At 51.6% G+C, this 23,305-nt stretch overlaps 1 protein-coding gene across 1 annotated transcript in view; it reads right to left on the bottom strand.

Annotated features, from left to right (window-relative positions):
- The window catches only part of CSPG5 (chondroitin sulfate proteoglycan 5), a 117,139-nt gene that overhangs the window by 16,857 nt on the left and 76,977 nt on the right, over positions 1-23,305 (bottom strand). The window contains exon 4 of the mRNA XM_082258533.1: positions 18,503-18,659. Coding sequence (XP_082114659.1) covers positions 18,503-18,659 — 157 coding nt within the window. The remainder of the gene's footprint in view (positions 1-18,502; positions 18,660-23,305) is intronic.

The raw sequence follows: 23,305 nt of genomic DNA, 5'->3' as shown, positions 1-23,305 counted from the left end.
GCGTGGCTGCATGTATGGGCACTGGCGCTGCTCGAGGCTGCATGTATGGGCACTGGTGCTGGCGAGGCTGCATGTATGGGCACTGGCGAGGCTGCATGTATGGGCACTGCACTGATGAGGCTGCAATTATGGGCACTGGCGCTGGCGAGGCTGCAATTATGGGCACTGGCGCTGGCGAGGCTGCATGTATGGGCACTGGCGCTGGTGAGGCTGCAATTATGGGCACTGGCGTGGCTGCATGTATGGGCACTGGCGCTGGCGAGGCTGCATGTATGGGCACTGGTGCTGGCGAGGCTGCATGTATGGGCACTGGCGAGGCTGCATGTATGGGCACTGGCGCTGGTGAGGCTGCAATTATGGGCACTGGCGAGGCTGCAATTATGGGCACTGGCGTGGCTGCATGTATGGGCACTGGCGCTGGCGAGGCTGCATGTATGGGCACTGGTGCTGGCGAGGCTGCATGTATGGGCACTGGCGAGGCTGCATGTATGGGCACTGGCGCTGGTGAGGCTGCAATTATGGGCACTGGCGTGGCTGCATGTATGGGCACTGGCGCTGGCGAGGCTGCATGTATGGGCACTGGCGAGGCTGCAATTATGGGCACTGGCGCTGGTGAGGCTGCAATTATGGGCACTGGCGCTGGCGAGGCTGCATGTATGGGCACTGGTGCTGGCGAGGCTGCATGTATGGGCACTGACGAGGCTGCAATTATGGGCACTGGCGCTGGTGAGGCTGCAATTATGGGCACTGGCGTGGCTGCATGTATGGGCACTGGTGCTGGCGAGGCTGCATGTATGGGCGCTGGCGAGGCTGCATGTATGGGCACTGCACTGATGAGGCTGCATTCGTGGGCACTGGTAAGACTACATTTCATTTTTAAAAAATGGTCTGAGCTCAAAGCTGTTTATTTTAAATTTCATCTTTTTTCCTGAAATTTCTGCCCTAAAATTTAGGTGCGTGTTATACGCCGATAAATACGGTATATAATGTTTGGAGGTTCTAAGTAATTTTCTAGCAAAAAATACTGATTACAACAGTAAACATCAAGTTTCAGAACGCCTGTACGGCGATCTGCGTGAGTGCTCCTGACCAGCGGCCCGCTCTCATCCCCGCCCCCACTAGGCAGCAGGAATGCTGATCCATTGGACCGTCTCACCGCTGAGAGAAAAGAACGGTCAGCTGTTGTAAACACAGCTGACCGTTCTTCTCCCTGACATGATCACAGAGCTCCTGTGATCCTTCTATAGGATTACATGTCTATATGGTAATTTCATAAGTCCCTCCCCCACAGTTAGAAAACACCCCCTAGGCTCACACTTAACCCTTTAATCACCCTTAGGTTAACCCCTTCCCTGCCAGTGTCATTAGTACAGTGACAGTGCATATGTATAGCGCTGATTACTGTAGTAATGTCACTGGTCCCCCCAAAAGTGTCAAAAATGTCAGTTAGGGGTCCGATCTGTCCGCCGCAATGTCGCAGTCCTGCTAAATATCGCAGATCGCCGCCATTACTAGTAAAAAAAATAAATAATCAAAAATTACATAAATCTTTCCCGTAGTTTGTAGACGCGACAAGCTTTGGCGAAAACCAATCAAGATACTCTTATTGGGATTTTTTTTTTTTACAAAAAATATGTAGCAGAAAAAAAATTAGCCTAAAATGATGAAAAAATTAGATTTTTTTGGGAATGTTTTATAGCAGAAAGCAAAAAATATTGTTTTTTTTTTCAACATTGTCGTTCTTTTTTTGTTTATAGCGCAAAAAATAAAAATCGCACAGGTGATCAAATACCACCAAAAGAAAGCTCTGTTTGTGGGGAAAAAAAGGACATCAATTGTATTTGGGTATTGGCTGCGCAATTGTCCGTTAAAATAAAATAACGCAGTGCCGAATCGCAAAATATGGCCTGGTCATTAAGGGGGAAAACTTTCCGGTCCAGAACTGGTTAATGGAATGTACAATAAACAACATGTGAATAAATACAATCCGCACGTCTCCAAAATCATAAAGAGCCGGCGAAAGAATATTCCGAGGCGTTCCGTCCGTGAGGAATATTCATTAAATCTGCCCCAGAAAATCAGCAAAACGGATCGGAAAGTTCCGGAAATCTGACAGAAGAAGGTTAATGACATTAAATGGGGGAATGTCGGCCTATTAGTTCAGTCTGACGGTGATTGTTATCCTCGGGCCTTCTCTCTGCCTGAAGCCTGACTACAGTTACCTAGCAACCGCCGTCTCTCCACAAAACGCTCCACTGAGCATCATGTGCCCCCCCCCCCCCAATCGAGGGCTCTTCAGTCCGAACTCAAGAATCGCACTCAGACAACAAGCGCGTCCTGCAACCCTCCACAACCCCCCAGCGACCCCCCCAACCCTCCGAAACCCCCAGCAACCCCCCCAACCCTCCACAACGCACTTCTCATTCCAAGTGTTTTCATATAAAGATAAGGAGGACAATGAGTGCAGACATTTCATGTGAGGACCCTCATACCTCCTGATCCCTACTGGATATAATGATCAGGACCCTCATACCTCCTGATCCCTACTGGATATAATGATCAGGACCCTCATACCTCCTGATCCCTACTGGTTATAATGATCAGGACCCTCATACCTCCTGATCCCTACTGGATATAATGATTAGGACCCTCATACCTCCTGATCCCTACTGGATATAATGATCAGGACCCTCATACCTCCTGATCCCTACTGGATATAATGATCAGGACCCTCATACCTCCTGATCCCTACTGGTTATAATGATCAGGACCCTCATACCTCCTGATCCCTACTGGATATAATGATTAGGACCCTCATACCTCCTGATCCCTACTGGTTATAATGATCAGGACCCTCATACCTCCTGATCCCTACTGGATATAATGATCAGGACCCTCATACCTCCTGATCCCTACTGTATATAATGATTAGGACCCTCATACCTCCTGATCCCTACTGGTTATAATGATCAGGACCCTCATACCTCCTGATCCCTACTGGTTATAATGATCAGGACCCTCATACCTCCTGATCCCTACTGGATATAATGATCAGAACCCTCACACCTCCTGATCCTCATCGCCATGCGCACACCGCGCACCATCCAATGTCCCATCATAAAACATCACAGAGTCCCGGAATAACAGGGACAATTCTATGGATCCTCATCGCCATCCACACACCGCGCACCATCCAATGTCCAACATCACAGAGTCCCGGAATAACAGGGACAGTTTTATGGATCCTCATCGCCATCCACACACCGCGCACCATCCAATGACCCGTCATAAAACATCACAGAGTCCTGGATTAACAGGGACAATTCTATGGATCCTCATCGCCATCCGCACACTGCGCACTATCCAATGTCCAACATCACAGAGTCCCGGAATAACAGGGACAATTCTATGGATCCTCATCGCCATCCGCACACCGTGTACCATCCAATGTCCCATCATAAAACATCACGAGTCCCGGAATAAAAGGGACAATTCTATGGATCCTCATCGCCATCCACACTATCTGCACCATCCAATGTCCAACATCACAGAGTCCCGGAATAACAGGGACTATTCTATGGATCCTCCTCGCCATCCGCACACTGCGCACCATCCATTGTCCAGCATCACAGAGTCCCGGAATAACAGGGACTATTCTACGGATCCTCATCGGCTTCTGCACACCACGCACCATCCAATGTCCAACATCACAGAGTCCCGGAATAAAAGGGACTATTCCATGTATTGCCATCCGCACACCGCAGACCATCCAATGTCCAACATTCCAAGTGTTTTCATATAAAGATAAGGAGGACAATGAGTGCAGACATTTCATGTGAGAACCCTCATACCTCCTGATCCCTACTGGATATAATGATCAGGACCCTCATACCTCCTGATCCCTACTGGATATAATGATCAGGACCCTCATACCTCCTGATCCCTACTGGTTATAATGATCAGGACCCTCATACCTCCTGATCCCTACTGGATATAATGATTAGGACCCTCATACCTCCTGATCCCTACTGGATATAATGATCAGGACCCTCATACCTCCTGATCCCTACTGGTTATAATGATCAGGACCCTCATACCTCCTGATCCCTACTGGATATAATGATTAGGACCCTCATACCTCCTGATCCCTACTGGATATAATGATCAGAACCCTCACACCTCTTGATCCTCATCGCCATCCGCACACCGCGCACCATCCAATGTCCCATCATAAAACATCACAGAGTCCCGGAATAACAGGGACAATTCTACAGATACTCATCGCCATCCACACACCGCGCACCATCCAATGTTCAACATCACAGAGTCCCGGATTAACAGGGACTATTCTATGGATCCTCATCGCCATCCACACACCGCGCACCATCCAATGTCCAACATCACAGAGTCCCGGAATAACAGGGACAGTTCTATGGATCCTCATCGCCATCCACACACCGCGCACCATCCAATGTCCAACATCACAGAGTCCCGGAATAACAGGGACAATTCTATGGATCCTCATCGCCATCCACACACCGCGCACCATCCAATGTCCAACATCACAGAGTCCCGGAATAACAGGGACAATTCTATGGCTCCTCATCGCCATCCGCGCACCATACAATGACCCGTCATAAAACATCACAGAGTCCCGGAATAACAGGGACAATTCTATGGATCCTCATCGCCATCCACACACCGCGCACCATCCAATATCCAACATCACAGAGTCCCGGAATAACAGGGACAATTCTATGGATCCTCATCGCCATCCGCACACTGCGCACTATCCAATGTCCAACATCACAGAGTCCCGGAATAACAGGGACAATTCTATGGATCCTCATCGCCATCCGCACACCGTGTACCATCCAATGTCCCATCATAAAACATCACGAGTCCCGGTATAAAAGGGACAATTCTATGGATCCTCATCGCCATCCACACCATCTGCACCATCCAATGTCCAACATCACAGAGTCCCGGAATAACAGGGACTATTCTATGGATCCTTCTCGCCATCCGCACACTGCACACCATCCATTGTCCAGCATCACAGAGTCCCGGAATAACAGGGACTATTCTACGGATCCTCATCGGCTTCTGCACACCACGCACCATCCAATGTCCAACATCACAGAGTCCCGGAATAAAAGGGACTATTCCATGTATTGCCATCCGCACACCGCACACCATCCAATGTCCAACATCACAGAGTCCCGGAATAACAGGGACAATTCTATGGATCCTCATCGCCATTCGCACACTGTGCACCATCCAATGTCCAACATCACAGAGTCCCGGAATAACAGGGACAATTCTATGGATCCTCATCGCCATCCGCACACTGCGCACCATCCAATGTCCAACATCAAAGAGTCCCGGAATAACAGGGACAATTCTAAGGATCCTCATCGCCATCCGCACACCGCCCACCATCCAATGTCCAACATCACAGAGTCCCGGAATAACAGGGATAATTCTATGGATCCTCATCGCCATCCGCACACCGCCCACCATCCAATGTCCAACATCACAGAGTCCCGGAATAACAGAGACAATTCTATGGATCCTCATCGCCATCCGCACACCGCCCACCATCCAATGTCCAACATCACAGAGTCCCGGAATAACAGGGACAATTCTATGGATCCTCATCGCCATCCGCACACCGCCCAACATCCAATGTCCAACATCACAGAGTCCCGGAATAACAGGGACAATTCTATGGATCCTCATCGCCATCCGCACACCGCCCACCATCCAATGTCCAACATCACAGAGTCCCGGAATAACAGGGACAATTCTATGGATCCTCATCGCCATCCACACACCGCCCACCATCCAATGTCCAACATCACAGAGTCCCGGAATAACAGGGACAATTCTATGGATCCTCATCGCCATCCGCACACCGCCCAACATCCAATGTCCAACATCACAGAGTCCCGGAATAACAGGGACAATTCTATGGATCCTCATCGCCATTCGCACACCGCCCACCATCCAATGTCCAACATCACAGAGTCCCGGAATAACAGGGACAATTCTACGGATGCTCATCTCCATCCGCACACCATGCACCATCCAATGTCCAACATCACAGAGTCCCGGGAATAACAGGGACAATTCTATGGATCCTCATCGCCATCCGCACACCGCCCACCATCCAATGTCCAACATCACAGAGTCCCGGAATAACAGGGACAATTCTATGGATCCTCATCGCCATCCGCACACCGCCCACCATCCAATGTCCAACATCACAGAGTCCCGGAATAACAGGGACAATTCTATGGATCCTCATCGCCATCCGCACACCGCGCACCATCCAATGTCCAACATCACAGAGTCCCGGAATAACAGGGACTATTCTATGGATCCTCATCGCCATCCGCACACCGCCCACCATCCAATGTCCAACATCACAGAGTCCCGGAATAACAGGGACAATTCTATGGATCCTCATCGCCATCCGCACACCGCCCACCATCCAATGTCCAACATCACAGAGTCCCGGAATAACAGGGACAATTCTATGGATCCTCATCGCCATCCACACACCGCCCACCATCCAATGTCCAACATCACAGAGTCCCGGAATAACAGGGACAATTCTATGGATCCTCATCGCCATCCGCACACCGCCCAACATCCAATGTCCAACATCACAGAGTCCCGGAATAACAGGGACAATTCTATGGATCCTCATCGCCATTCGCACACCGCCCACCATCCAATGTCCAACATCACAGAGTCCCGGAATAACAGGGACAATTCTACGGATGCTCATCTCCATCCGCACACCATGCACCATCCAATGTCCAACATCACAGAGTCCCGGGAATAACAGGGACAATTCTATGGATCCTCATCGCCATCCGCACACCGCCCACCATCCAATGTCCAACATCACAGAGTCCCGGAATAACAGGGACAATTCTATGGATCCTCATCGCCATCCGCACACCGCCCACCATCCAATGTCCAACATCACAGAGTCCCGGAATAACAGGGACAATTCTATGGATCCTCATCGCCATCCGCACACCGTGTACCATCCAATGTCCCATCATAAAACATCACAGAGTCCCGGAATAACAGGGACATTTCTATGGATCCTCATCGCCATCCACACACCGCGCACCATCCAATGTCCAACATCACAGAGTCCCGGAATAACAGGGACTATTCTATGTATTGCTATCCGCACCGTCCAATATCCGTTATTTCTGGATTTGTTACATTTATCCTCTTAAGTTCTCTTTACATTCCAGGTCAATATTAAGGTAAGGAAGCACTCCGCCTTCAGTCATCTCGGTCCCTGGAGGACATACATGACAGTGCTCCGGGTGCCTCTGCCTGTGCGCTCCATCTCTCATCTCTGCCTATTCTGTAGATATCAGGCCAGGAAACAAGGCTAATTTTGTTACTTTGTTGCAAGATGTATTGACAATAAATCATCAAAGTTTGCTGGTATCTCCTTCAACCTGAGCCAAGTCTGCCCGTCAGTGCCAGTCTGGGGGGTCGGGGGACACCTGGCAAGCTTTGCTCTCCATCGTTTCTAAAGATTAGAGTAGGACTGCACTAGCATAGGCACCCTGACCAAGCAGTGCCCCTTACCAGGTGGTGTCACCCTGACCAAGCGGTGTCACCCTGACCAAGCAGTGTCACCCTTACCGGGTGGTGTCACCCTTATCAAGCAGTATCACCCTGACCAAGCAGTGTCACCTTGACCAAGCAGTGTTCCCCTGACCAAGCGGTGTCCCCCTGACCAAGCAGTGTCCCCCTGACCAAGCAGTGTCACCCTTACCAGGTGGTGTCACCCTGACCAAGCAGTGTCACCCTTACCAGGTGGTGTCACCCTTATCAAGCAGTATCACCCTGACCAAGCAGTGTCACCTTGACCAAGCAGTGTCCCCCTGACCAAGCGGTGTCCCCCTGACCAAGCAGTGTCCCCCTGACCAAGCAGTGCCCCCTGACCAAGCAGTGTCACCCTTACCAGCTGGTGTCACCCTGACCAAGCGGTGTCCCCCTGACCAAGCAGTGTCACCCTTACCAGGTGGTGTCACCCTTATCAAGCAGTATCACCCTGACCAAGCAGTGTCACCTTGACCAAGCAGTGTCCCCCTGACCAAGCAGTGTCCCCCTGACCAAGCGGTGTCACCCTGACCAGGTTGTGTCATCCTGACCAGATTGTGTCCCCCTGACAAAGCGGTGTCCCCCTGACAAAGCGGGGTCCCCCTGACTAAGCATTGTCACCCTGACCAAGCAATGTCCCCCTGACCAAGCGGTGTTCCCCTGACTAAGCAGTGTCACCCTGATCAAGCGGTTTCCCCCTGACAAAGCGGTGTCCCCCTGACAAAGCGGTGTCCCCCTGACTAAGCAGTGTCACCCTGACCAAGCGGTGTTCCCCTGACTAAGCAGTGTCACCCTGACCATGCGGTGTCCCCCTGACTAAGCTGTGTCATCCTGACCAAGCGGTGTCCCCCTGACCAAGCGGTGTCCCCCTAAGCAGTGTCCCCCTGACAAGGCGGTGTCCCCCTGACCAAGTGGTGTCCCCCTGACCAAGTGGTGTCCCCCTGACCAAGCGGTATCACCCTGACAAGCAGTGTCACCCTGACCAGGTTGTGTCATCCTGACCAGATTGTGTCACCCTCACCAAGCTGTGTCACCCTGACCAGGTGGTGTCACCCTGACCAAGCGGTGTCACCCTGACCAGTTGGTGTCACCCTTATCAACCAGAGTCACCTTGACCAGGTTGTGTCATCCTGACCAGATTGTGTCACCCTTATCAAGCAATGTCACCCTGACCAATTGGCGTCACCCTGACCAAGAGGTGTCATCCTTATCAATCAGTGTCACCCTGACCAAGTGGTGTCACCTTGACCCAGCTGTGTCCCCCTGACCAGGTGGTGTCACCCTAATCAAGCAATGTCACCTCGACCAAGTGGTGTCACCCTGATTAGGTGGTGTCACCCTGACCAGGTAGTATCACCCTGATCAAATGATGCCACCCTGACCAGGTGGTGTCACCCTTATCAAGTGGTATCACCCTGACCAAGAGGTGTCACCTTGACCAGGTTGTGTCATCCTGATCAGATTGTGTCACACTGACCAGGTGGTGTCACCCTTATCAAGCAATGTCACCCCGACCAAGCGGTGTCACCCTGATTAGGTGGTGTCACCCTGACCAAGTGGTGTCACACTGACCAGGTTGTGTCATCCTGATCAGATTGTGTCACACAGACCAAGTGGTGTCACCCTGACCAAGCAGTGTCACCCTGACCAGGTGGTGTCATGTATGTCCTCTTCATATTATTGGCAGATCGCTGAGACTTCTGTATTGTACAAATCGGTTTTAGAGGATCAGGTCAGCAACAGGCCACACACACACCAATTATCATTAGAGAAGCAGCACAAAGATCAGTGATAGCACGTGACGCCGTACAATCAGAATCCAGATCTCCCTGACCTAACTAGTGTAACCTAAAATCTGATTGGTCACCACAGGTCCAAGCTGGCCATAGGCTATACAATCTGACTATACGAACCCCGTACAATCTCTTTTAGCTTTACCAAAACTAAATAATATGAGGATGAACGTAAACAATCAATTCAATTACTATGAAATTGGGCAGATCCTGGCCCTACTTTAGATTGTACAATCACATTGTAGAGTGTATGGTCAGCCTAGATATGGGCATACAATCTCAATGTACAATATCTGTACAATCTCCTGTGGGTATCATAAGAGGACAAACATGTGTATTTAAACAGGCAGGCCCCTATGTACATTAGATAGTTCAGGGGAGTAGATAAAGGGGGGGATAGGGGGGTACCATTCTGAAATGCCTGGTCTGGTAAGAGGATTTATTGAAGGGGGGAAGGGGGTCTGCACTGGGGGAAGTTTAACAAGTTTGGGGAGGTCTGTACTGGAGGGGATCTGTACTGGTGTGGGGAGGTCTGTACTGGGTGGGAGCTGTACTAGTGGAGGGGGATCTGTAAAAGGGGGGGGCTATACTGGTGGGGGGGGTCTGTACTGGAGGGGATCTGTACTGGTGTGGGGAGGTCTGTACTGGGTGGGAGCTGTACTAGTGGAGGGGGATCTGTAAAAGGGGGGGGGCTATACTGGTGGGGGGGGGGGTCTGTACTGGAGGGGATCTGTACTGGTGTGGGGAGGTCTGTACTGGGTGGGAGCTGTACTGGTGGTGTAGGGGAGATCTATACAGGGGGGAACTGTACTGGTGGGGGAGGGGGGGTCACATGATACAGTTGATGGAGGACTTCCCTCACTTTAAAATACCTGATCTAGTAAGTGGATTTATTGAAAGGGGAGAACTGAACTGGAGGGAAGGGGACCTCTACTGGGGAGGGGAGCTGTACTAGTGGAGGGGGATCTGTAAAAGGGGGGGGAGGTCTGTATTAGGCGGGATCTTACTAGGTGGGGAGATGTCTGGCACTGGGTGGGAGCTGTGTACTGGTAGTGTAGGGGATATCTATACAGGGGGGGACATCACATAAAACAGTTGAGGGAGGACTTCCCGTCACTTTAAAATACCTAATCTAGTAAGTGGATTTATTGAAAGGGGGAGAGCTAAACTGGAGGGAAGGAAAACAGTATTGGTGGGGAGCTGTACTGGAGGAGAGAGGCCTGTACTGGTGGGGATCTGTACTGGTGGGGAGAGGCCTGTACTGGTGGGGATCTGTACTGGTGGGGAGAGGCCTGTACTGGTGGGGATCTGTACTGGTGGGGAGAGGCCTATACTGGTGGGGGTCTGTACTGGTGGGGAGAGGCCTGTACTGGTGGGGAGAGGCCTGTACTGGTGGGGATCTGTACTGGTGGGGAGAGGCCTGTACTGGAGGGGATCTGTACTGGTGGGGAGCTGTACTGGAGGGGAGCTGTACTGGAGGAGAGCTGTACTGGAGGGGAGCTGTACTGGTGGGGAGCTGTAGTGGTGGGGAGCTGTACTGGAGGGGAGCTGTACTGGAGGGGAGAGGCCTGTACTGGAGGGGAGCTGTACTGGTGGGGAGAGGCCTGTACTGATGGGGATCTGTACTGGTGGGGAGAGGCCTGTACTGGTGGGGATCTGTACTGGTGGGGAGAGGCCTGTACTGGTGGGGAGCTGTACTGGTGGGGAGAGGCCTGTACTGGTGGGGAGCTGTACTGGTGGGGAGAGGCCTGCACTGGAGGGGATCTGTACTGGTGGGGAGCTGTACTGGAGGGGATCTGTACTGGTGGGGAGCTGTACTGGTGGGGAGAGGCCTGTACTGGTGGGGAGCTGTACTGGTGGGGAGAGGCCTGCACTGGAGGGGATCTGTACTGGTGGGGAGCTGTACTGGAGGGGAGCTGTACTGGTGGGGAGCTGTACTGGTGGGGAGAGGCCTGTGCTGGAGGGGATCTGTACTGGTGGGGAGCTGTACTGGTGGGGAGCTGTACTGGAGGGGAGCTGTACTGGAGGGGAGCTGTACTGGAGGGGAGCTGTACTGGAGGGGAGAGGCCTGTACTGGAGGGTAGCTGTACTGGAGGGGAGAGGCCTGTACTGGAGGGGAGCTGTACTGGTGGGTAGAGGCCTGTACTGGAGGGGAGCTGTACTGGTGGGGAGAGGCCTGTACTGGTGGGGATCTGTACTGGTGGGGAGAGGCCTGTACTGGTGGGGATCTGTACTGGTGGGGAGAGGCCTGTACTGGTGGGGATCTGTACTGGTGGGGAGAGGCCTGTACTGGTGGGGAGAGGCCTGCACTGGAGGGGAGCTGTAGTGGTGGTGGGAAGAGAGGGAATGGACCTGTATTGGGAGGAGCTATGCAGGTGGGGGTAGAGATCTGTACATAGAGGAGCTGTACTGGTGGGCAGACATCTGAAATGGGGGGGGGGGGCTTTACTGGGGGGAGATTTGCACTTGATGGAAATCTATACTGGTGAAGGGAGATATATACTGGGGGGAAATGTGTACTAGGTGGTAAATGAGTACTAGGGAAGAGGGGCGGGGGGGGGGGCTGTACTAATTATTTTGCTCTAAGTGCCCAAAGCTGACCCCCCCTCCCCCCCACACCGCCATACCCCAGGACAAAAAAAAATAAAAGATCTGTCATACAGGTAGACAGGCTCCGCCTATTTCTGCCTCTATACTACACAGAAGATATCCGACACCTCCCCCTGTGATGGTTTTCATCCAAGTGAAACAGATTATGGTGGGCGACTTGCAGGACATAGACTGATACACACGGAGATGATTTGGCACAGCCAATGAAATCACATAGAGGTAACAAGAGGGAGCCAGAGAAACAGAGCACCGGCAGAGCGATCAGCAGACAATCTAGGAGGCTGTCACTGCGGAAGGTGGGTTCAGAGTGCCAGAAATTATACTGTCTGACCTATAGGGGGCAGAGTGCATACAGAATATAAACACATGTCCATGGTACTATTAGTGTCACACAGAGCATGACTGCTCAGTACTAGTACTATTGTTACCCCATGGTAAAGTGTTAGGACATTAGAGTGTAAGCTCCTCTGGTACAGAGACTGGTGTGACTGTGGGGGGAGGGGACATTAGAGTGTAAGCTCCTCTGGTTCAGAGACTGGTGTGACTGTGGGGGGAGGGGACATTAGAGTGTAAGCTCTTCTAGTTCAGAGACTGATGTGATTGGCTCAGTGATCTCTGTAAAGCACTGCATTATATGTCAGAGCAATATAAATGTATAATAAAAAAATTATCAGCAGGAAGCCAGTCTCGGGGGTCACTGTTCGGTGTAGTCACCCCCTGTGCCCCCCCCCCCCAGACCAAACAAGGCCACATATCCTGAACATGGGGGAGTGGGTGCTCTGGGGCAGGGGAGGCTCTCCGCCCCCCACCCCAAAGCACCTTGTCCCTATGTTGGACAAGGGCCTCTTCCCGACAACCGTGGGCGGTGGTTGTGGGGATCTGCGGCAGGGGGCTTATCAGAATCTGGAAAAAAATTTTAACAAGGGGGCCTCCAGGTCCCGCCCCCCCCCATGTGAATGAATATGGGGTACCCATACCCCTTCACCCAAACAAAAGCAGTGTAGTGTAAAAAAAAAATCTGATGGTTTTTGAAAAGTCCTTAATGAAAAATTAAGAATGTGCGCCATCGTAGTTCCAACGTGTCTTCTTTCTCCGGTTCCACCACTGATGTGTTCTTCATCCGGTGTTCTCCTTCTGATGATGTGTTCTTCCTCTGGTCTTTTCCTTCTGGTGATGTGTTCTTCCTCCGGTCTTCTACTTCTGGTCATGTGTTCTTCCTCCGGTGTTCTCCTTCTGGTGATGTGTTCTTCCTCCGGTCTTCTACTTCTGGTCATGTGTTCTTCCTCCGGTGTTCTCCTTCTGGTGATGTGTTCTTCCTCCGGTCTTCTACTTCTGGTCATGTGTTCTTCCTCCGGATTTCTCCTTTTGGTGATGTGTTCTTCCTCTGGTGTTCTCTTTCTGATGATGTGTTCTTCCTCCAGTCTTTTCCTTCTGGTGATGTGTTCTTCCTCCAGTGTTCTCCTTTTGGTGATGTGTTCTTCCTCCGGTGTTCTCCTTCTGGTGATGTGTTCTTCCTCCGGTGTTCTCTTTCTGATGATGTGTTCTTCCTCCAGTCTTTTCCTTCTGGTGATGTGTTCTTCCTCCGGTCTTCTACTTCTGGTGATGTGTTCGTCCTCCGGTGTTCTCCTTCTGGTGATGTGTTCTTCCTCCGGTGTTCTCCTTCTGGTGATGTGTTCTTCCTCCGGTCTTCTACTTCTGGTGATGTGTTCTTCCTCCGGATTTCTCCTTTTGGTGATGTGTTCTTCCTCCGGTCTTCTCCTTCTGGTGATGTGTTCTTCCTCCAGTCTTTTCCTTCTGGTGATGTGTTCTTCCTCTGGTGTTCTCCTTCTGGTGATGTGTTCTTCCTCCGGTGTTCTCCTTCTGGTGATGTGTTTTTCCTCCGGATTCTCCTTCTGGTGATGTGTTTTTCCTCCGGATTCTCCTTTTGGTGATGTGTTCTTCCTCCGGTGTTCTCTTTCTGATGATGTGTTCTTCCTCCAGTCTTTTCCTTCTGGTGATGTGTTCTTCCTCCGGTCTTCTACTTCTGGTGATGTGTTCTTCCTCCGGTCTTCTCCTTCTGGTGATGTGTTCTTCCTCCGGTCTTCTCCTTCTGGTGATGTGTTCTTCCTCCGGTGTTCTCCTTCTGGTGATGTGTTCTTCCTCCGGTCTTCTCCTGGTGATGTGTTCTCCCTCCGGTGTTCTCCTGGTGATGTGTTCTCCCTCCGGTCTTCTCCTTCTGATGATGTGTTCTCCCTCCGGTGTTCTCCTGGTGATGTGTTCTCCCTCCGGTGTTCTCCTTCTGGTGATGTGTTTTTCCTCCGGTCTTCTCCTTCTGATGATCTGATGTGTTCTCCCTCCGGTGATGTAGTCTTCCTCCAGTATTCTACCTCAGGTCTTCTCCCTCCACTGCTGTCTTCTCCACCGCCGACCCAGTCCTCCTCTGATGTTGGCTCCTGTCATTGTGTCATCTCTGATGTCTGCCAGTTCTTATATAGCCGTGGGGCGTGGCCACCAGATGACTTCAACATGAGGCTCTGCCCCTAGTGACATCACGTGCCATAACAAGGGGTGGAGTCTCATGTTGACATCACCAGATGGCCATGCCCCATAGCTTTATAAGAAGATAGCACCGGAGGAAGAACACATCACCGGAGGAAGAACACATCACTGGAGGGAGGAAACCGGAGGAAGAACACATCACTGGAGGGAGAAGACCGGAGGAAGAACACATCACCGGAGGGAGATGACCGGAGGAAGAACACATCACTGGAGGGAGAAGACCGGAGGAAGAACACATCACCCGAGGGAGAAGACTGGAGGAAGAACACATCACCGGAGGAAGAACACATCACAGGAGGGAGAAGACTGGAGGAAGAACACATCACCAGAGGAAGAACACATCACTGGAGAGAGAAAACCGGAGGAAGAACACATCACTGGAGGAAGAACACATCACCGGAGGGAGAAGACTGGAGGAAGAACACATCAGCGGAGGGAGAAGACTGGAGGAAGAACACATCACCGGAGGGAGAAGACCGGAGGGAGAAGACTGGAGGAAGAACACATCACCGGAGGGAGAAGACCAAAGGAAGAACACATCACTGGAGGGAGAAGACCAAAGGAAGAACACATCACCGGAGGGAGAAGACCGGAGGGAGAAGACTGGAGGAAGAACACATCACCGGAGGGAGAAGATTGGAGGAAGAACACATCACCGGAGGGAGAACACTGGAGGAAGAACACATCACTGGAGGGAGAAGACTGGAGGAAGAACACATCACCGGAGGGAGAAGACTGGAGGAAGAACACATCACTGGAGGGAGAAGACTGGAGGAAGAACACATCACCGGAGGGAGAAGACCGGAGGGAGAAGACTGGAGGAAGAACACATCAGTGGAGGCACCCGGGAAAGAAGACACGTTAGAGCTTTGACGGGGGACATTCTTCATATGTCATTAAGGACTTGTCAAAAGTAATTTCTTGTTTTTATTTACACTACATTTTTGGGGTGAATGGGTAGGGGTACAAAGTAGGAAAGGTACTCATTCACATAGGGGGGGGGGGCAGGATTTGGGGCCCTCCTATTAAAAGGGGCTTCCAAATTCTAATTAGCCCCCCTGCCCACAGACCCCCACAACCACCACCCACGGTTGTTGGAAAGAGGCCATTGTCCCTATCAACATGGAGACAAGGTGCTTCGGAGTGGGGGGTGCAGAACCCCCCCTCCCCCAAACCACCCACTCCCCCATGTTGAGGGCATGTGGCCTGGTATGGTCCAGGAGGATGGGGGCGCTTGCTCGTCCCCCTCTTTTTCCTGACCTGCCGGGCTGCATGCTTGGATAAGGGTCTGGTATGGATTTTGGTGGCGTGGGGTTTCCCCTCAAAATTTATACCAGACGGGTGGGGCTGGTATGGTCTTGGGGGGGACCCCACGCCGTTTTCTTTTTACGTTTGGTGTGGGATTCTCCCTTAAGATTCATAGCAGACCCCCTGGCCCTGGTATGGTCGGATCAGAGTCGGATCCCGTTCATTGAAGTGGGATCAGAAGTCGTACGACTTTCGGGTGGGATCATTGTGAACATTACCTTACTCTGCGTTTTATTGATAAGGCCGCCGCCCATTTTAATATCTCATAAAATTAAATTTCGGGGTTGAGAAATCCAGGAGAGAATTTGGAGAAATTAGACGAAGCAGCAAAGTCTCAATAATAAGAGAAGTGGTGCAGAATAGTTCCAGGTTAGTGAGAGTTACAGTGCAGATTAGGAAAGTGCAATCACAAGAACACAGGAGAGACACAACTGAACTATGAGACCACAGTGCACAGGATTGGCTGGAACAACTGCAAGGGAGGAGCTACAGGAAGGTGTATGGAGGGGAGGGGTTAGATGTATGAGAACAGCTGGAGGGGAGGGGTTACATCTATTAGAAACACCTGGAGGGGAGGAGTTGTATGAGAAGAGCTGGAGGGGAGGGGTTAGATGTATGAGAAGAGCTGGAGGGGAGGAGTTAGGTGTATGAGAACAGCTGGAGGGGAGGAGTTAGGTGTATGAGAACAACTGGAAAGGGAGGAGTTAGATTTAAGAGAATCTCTGGAGGGGAAGGGTTAGATGTACGAGAACAGCTGGAGGGGAGGAGTTAGATGTATGAGAACAGCTGGAAGGGAGGGGTTAGATTTAAGAGAACAGCTGGAGGGGAGGGGTTACGTGTATTAGAACAGATGGAGGGGAGGAGTTAGGTGTATGAGAACAGCTGTAGGGGAGGGGTTGGATTTTTGGGAACAGCTGGAGGGGAGGGGTTAGATGTTTGAGAACAGCTGGAGGGGAGGAGTTAGATGTATGAGAACAGCTGGAGAGGAGGGGTTATGTGAATGAGAACAGCTGGACGGGAGGAGTTTGTTGTATGAGAACAGCTGGAGGGGAGGGGTTAGATATATGAGAACAGCTGGAGGGGAGGGTTTACTTGTATTAGAACAGATGGAGGGGAGGAGTTAGGTGTATGAGAACAGCTGTAGGGGAGGGGTTTTATTTTTGGGAACAGCTGGAGGGGAGGGGTTAGATGTATGAGAACAGCTGGAGGGGAGGAGTTAAGCATATACCAGCTGAAGGGGAGGAGTTGGAAGGAGGTGTATGAGAACAGCTGGAGGGGAGGAGCTAGGTGTATGAGATCAGCTGGAGGGGAGGGGTTAGATGTATGAGAACAGCTGGAGGGGAGGGGTTTTATTTTTGGGAACAGCTGGAGGGGAGGGGTTAGATGTATGAGAACAGCTGGAGGGGAGAAGTTAAGCATATACCAGCTGAAGGGGAGGAGTTGGAAGGAGGTGTATGAGAACAGCTGGAGGGGAGGAGCTAGGTGTACGAGAACAGCTGGAGGGGAGGGGTTAGGTGTATGAGAACAGCTGGAGGGGAGGAGTTAGGTGTATGAGAACAGCTGGAGGGGAGGAGTTAGGTGTATGACATTTTTTGGAGGGGAGGATTATGAAGCCAGATGGAGGGGAGGAGTTAGGTGAATGAGAACAGCTGGAGGGGAGGAGTTAGGTGTATGAGAACAGCTGGAGGGGAGGAGTTAGGTGTATGAGAACAGCTGGAGGGGAGGAGTTAGGTGTATGAGAACAGCTGGAGGGGAGGGTTTACTTGTATTAGAACAGATGGAGGGGAGGAGTTAGGTGTATGAGAACAGCTGTAGGGGAGGGGTTTTATTTTTGGGAACAGCTGGAGGGGAGGGGTTAGATGTATGAGAACAGCTGGAGGGGAGGAGTTAAGCATATACCAGCTGAAGGGGAGGAGTTGGAAGGAGGTGTATGAGAACAGCTGGAGGGGAGGAGCTAGGTGTACGAGAACAGCTGGAGGGGAGGGGTTAGGTGTATGAGAACAGCTGGAGGGGAGGAGTTAGGTGTATGAGAACAGCTGGAGGGGAGGAGTTAGGTGTATGACATTTTTTGGAGGGGAGGATTATGAAGCCAGATGGAGGGGAGGAGTTAGGTGAATGAGAACAGCTGGAGGGGAGGAGTTAGGTGTATGAGAACAGCTGGAGGGGAGGAGTTAGGTGTATGAGAACAGCTGGAGGGGAGGAGTTAGGTGTATGAGAACAGATGGAGGGGAGGAGTTGTAGGAAAGGAAAGAGTTAGAGGAGGTTGTATGAGAACATCCATAAGGGAGGAGTTACATAGAGGGGAGGGATTAAATGAAGGGGAGGAGTTACAAATGGTGTATAAAACCAGCTGTGAGAACTTGTGATTCCACCATTGGATCTCATGCAGCATGGGGGAGGGGTCAGATCATTATTTGCTGTATTAGTCATTCTATTCTATAAAGGGGCTCTCCACTCTCATCCAATAAGTGGACATCCCCTTTAAGTCTCATGCAGAGGGAGGATCTTTCTAGGTAGCGGCGTGCAGATGGCGCTCTGGATCCGCCCCCGCGCAGTGGGGGGGAGGGGGAGGAGGCATGCAGAAGGAGAGACATAAACAGACCAGTTACCTGACAGATAACGTTATCATAGTAAGCCAATGCACGGGCATGGGGGGAGAGGTTAGATGGGGTGTCGCATAGTTTCCTTACATTTGGGTGGGAGCCTTCCGCAATGGTGGACAGAGAGAAATTATCATTGTGAAGCTCCGACGGAGTCCGGTACCTGCTGAGAGAGAGACAAGGACCACCATGACTGACCGCCATACTTCCTGTTCATTCTTATATCACAAATATTATCCCACCCCTAATAAATACCAGGGTGGGGCTTATATCCATAGGCACCACCCACACACTGTCCATCCAGTCCTCAGATTTACACAGAGAGCTCAGCCGGATTGGTGACCTGACTTTTTTCTACTGCAGTTAAGCAACACGGCCTGGTCACAGCCCCGCCCCCAGCCCCGCCCCCAGCCCTGCCCCCAGATAGTGAAGGAGCTGCAACAGATTGGTCACCTCCTGTGCCCTCTTCCTGTCTCCTTGTCAGCACATCTGATTGGCTCCTAGTTCTGCTCCTCCCTCCCTCATGCTATATGGGGCATTTAAAATACATTTAAATCCTCCCCCTGGCCTCCCCTCCCCCCCCCCCCACCATCCTTGCAGAGTTGTACAGGCTCCTCCCCCTAGACTGAAACGGCTTCCTCTGATTTCACTGCACACTGTGAGCGTCTCAAAATGTGCATTAGAAGCTGCAGAAAGTTAGATAGAGCCCCGCCCCATTTCCTGGCTGGAGGACGTCCAGCATCATCTAGCCCAGGGGTCAGCAACCTTTTTCCACTTAAGGGCCCAATTCAATGTATTTAAATGCATGGGGGGGGGGGGGCGCATTCACCTGCTAATAAATGAAGATAACATTACACAGCCCCCACACCTCTGGCCCCCTTTATATTACACAACCCCTGCACCTCTGGACCCCTTTACATTATATAGCCCCCTGCACCTCTGGACCCCCTTTAAATTACACAGCCCCGTTCCTCTGGACCCCTTTACATTACACAGCCTTGTGCCTCTGGACCCCTTTACATTACACAGCCTTGTGCCTCTGGACCCCTTTACATTACACAGCCTTGTGCCTCTGGACCCCTGTACATTACACAGTCTTGTGCCTCTGGACCCCTTTACATTACACAGTCCCTGCACCTCTGGCCCCCTTTACTTTACACAACCCCTGCACTTCTGGACCCCTTTACATTACACAGCCCCCATACCTCTGGACCCCTTTACATTACGCAGCCCCCGCACCTCTGGCCCCCTTTACATTACACAGCCCCCATACCTCTGGACCCCTTTACATTACGCAGCCCCCGCACCTCTGGCCCCCTTTACAGTACACAGCCCCCATACCTCTGGACCCCTTTACATTACACAGCCCCCATACCTCTGGACCCCTTTACATTACGCAGCCCCCGCACCTCTGGCCCCCTTTACATTACACAGCCCCCATACCTCTGGATCCCTTTACATTACACAGCCCCCATACCTCTGGACCCCTTTACATTACGCAGCCCCCGCACCTCTGGCCCCCTTTACATTACACAGCCCCCGTACCTCTGGTCCCCTTTACATTACACAGCCCCCATACCTCTGGACCCCTTTACATTACACAGCCCCCGTACCTCTGGTCCCCTTTACATTACACAGCCCCCGTACCTCTGGTCCCCTTTACATTACACAGCCCCCGTACCTCTGGTCCCCTTTACATTACACAGCCCCCATACCTCTGGACCCCTTTACATTACACAGCCCCCGTACCTCTGGTCCCCTTTACATTACACAGCCCCCGTACCTCTGGTCCCCTTTACATTACGCAGCCCCCGCACCTCTGGCCCCCTTTACATTACACAGCCCCCGTACCTCTGGTCCCCTTTACATTACACAGCCCCCGCACCTCTGGCCCCCTTTACATTACACAGCCCCTGCACCTCTGGCCCCCTTTACATTACACAGCCCCCATACCTCTGGACCCCTTTACATTACACAGCCCCCATACCTCTGGACCCCTTTACATTACGCAGCCCCCTCACCTCTGGCCCCCTTTACATTACACAGCCCCCATACCTCTGGATCCCTTTACATTACACAGCCCCCATACCTCTGGACCCCTTTACATTACGCAGCCCCCGCACCTCTGGCCCCCTTTACATTACACAGCCCCCGTACCTCTGGTCCCCTTTACATTACACAGCCCCCATACCTCTGGACCCCTTTACATTACACAGCCCCCGTACCTCTGGTCCCCTTTACATTACACAGCCCCCGTACCTCTGGTCCCCTTTACATTACACAGCCCCCGTACCTCTGGTCCCCTTTACATTACACAGCCCCCATACCTCTGGACCCCTTTACATTACACAGCCCCTGCAGCTCTGGCCCCCTTTACTTTACACAACCCCTGCACCTCTGGACCCCTTTACTTTACACAGCCCCTGCACCTCTAGCCTTCTTTACTTTACACAACCCTGCACCTCTGGACCCCTTTACTTTACACAGCCCCCGCACCTCTGGCCCCCTTTACATTACCCAGCCCCCTGCACCTCTGGACCCCTTTACATTATATAGCCCCCTGCACCTCTGGACCCCCTTTACATTACACAGCCCCGTTCCTCTGGACCCCTTTACATTACACAGACCCATACCTCTGGACCCCTTTACATTACACAGCCCCGTTCCTCTGGACCCCTTTACATTACACAGACCCATACCTCTGGACCTCTTTACATTACACAGCCTTGTGCCTCTAGACCCCTTTACATTACATAACCCCGTACCTCTGGACCCCTTTACATTACACAGCCCCGTGCCTCTGGACCCCTTCACATTACACAGCCCTGTTCCTATGGACCCCTTTACATTACCCAGCTCCCTTACCTCTGGATGCCCTTACATTACACAGCCCCTGCAACCCTGGACCCCTTTACATTACACAGCTCTGTTCCTCTGGACCCCTTTATGTTACACAGCCCCCGTACCTCTGGACCCCTTTACGATACCCAGTCCCCGTACCTCTGGACCCTTTTACATTACACAGCCCTGTACCTACTGTATGGACCCCTTCACATTACACAGCCCTGTTACTCTGGATCCCTTTACATTACCCAGCCCCCATACCTCTGGACGGTGGACCCCTTTACATTACACAGCCCCTGCACCTCTGGACCCCTTTACTTTTCACAGCCCCCCCTACACACACCCCCTGCATATTACACAGCCCCCCTGCAGATTGCACACCCCCTGCATATTACACGCCCCCTCCTGCAGATTTCACAGCCCCCCCTACACACACCCCCTGCATATTACACGCCCCCAGTGCCTGTGTTTTATTAATAAAATGCCGCTATATACCGATCGGCGCTCACGTGACCGGCTGGCTCTCCCCTCTCCTTCTACCCTCCCTGCTGACAACAGTGGGGGACTCTCAGCCCCTCCCACTCTGTCAGATCGGGAGAGGGGAGTGCCGATTGGTCACGTGAGCGCCAAATGGCGCTCGGATATCAGGTATATATCGGCATTTTATTAATAAAACACAGGCACTGGGGCACTTGTCATTAGCATGACTGGCCAGACATTTAGCAGCGGCCCGCAGGCCGTGGGTTGCCGACCCCTGATCTAGCCCTTTCCTCCCCAGACTCACTGTCCCTGCCCCCACCCCTTTCATTCATTGGATTTCAGTTCTTTCAATCATGAAGGCTCAGCATTACATGTGGGCCTTGTCTATGTAAATGCAGCCTGCCTAGAACCGCCCACCCCTCCGTCCAGCAAGGCACTTTTAAAATTTGCATAACTCCTCCCACTGCTTGCATCAGGGCTGAGGGCTTTTAGGAGGAGTACTAAGGTGGGAAGCTGGGATGTTTTCAGGAAGCTCTGTACAGCCCCCTGTCGGCCCCTCCCACCAGCCATGATCTGCCTTCATTGCATAGAAATGCACAGAGACCCGGTGATGCTGTCAATAGGCCTAAAAAAAAAAAGATATAGAATGAAAATGGAAAGGTTTTAATAAAACATCAATAAGGGGAGAGGAAGGCAAAATATGAACACAATAAACTTTACCTTTAAACGGTGTTTAAATTTAAAAAAAACTTTTTTTTTCCTTTGTTTTTGAAAGCAGTAGGGAAGCGATAAACACTTGTGTCCCCACTCGGGACATTTTCCTTCACTTCCTGTCCAGGTGTCACAACAGGAAGTGAGAGGAAATCCCTTCTTAGTTGTCACTGGCACAGGTGTCCCCATTGGAAGATTTCCCCTCTGTTCCTGTTTCGGTGACAACTGTAACATCAGAGATTTTACTGTCACAAGAGAAAGAGAGAGGGGAATCTTCCCCCTGGGGGGACACAGCCATAAAAACCTTTCCCTACTCCATCCAAAACTGAAAAAAAATATATTTTATTATGAAAATTGTTACTTTCATTGTTATTTTTTATCATGTTATTATTTTTATATCATTCATCAGCCTGGATTTTGGCTTTTTGGGAATTTGCTGTGTTTCTGGAATTCACTGCTCAAGGGGGACTCTAACCAAAATGTCATTCCAATTTCCCCCTTCAGATTTCAGAACCCACCGGGGCCCCAATTAGACGATCCAGTGGCCCCTTTCTCCTAATTATTGGTCGGTAAAGCCCCCGGGTCATGGGAGGTCTATAGACAGCTGCCTCATCTCTTTAGCGGCTGACCCCCCCCCCCCCCCCCCCACCAAAATGATGGCACTTCCCCACAGGCCAGAAATCACTGCATGCAATGCAGCACTTGTGTTCAGGAATGCTAACCCCCCCCCCATATACCTCCAGCCACAATAGACCCCCCCATACTCCCCATCCCCGT

This window comes from Pelophylax lessonae (assembly GCF_965119305.1).
Source record: "Pelophylax lessonae genome assembly, chromosome: 5".
In the NCBI taxonomy this organism is placed as follows: domain Eukaryota; kingdom Metazoa; phylum Chordata; class Amphibia; order Anura; family Ranidae; genus Pelophylax; species Pelophylax lessonae.
Note: the sequence above shows the minus strand (reverse complement) of the source record. Positions and strands in the feature narration are given on the sequence as shown.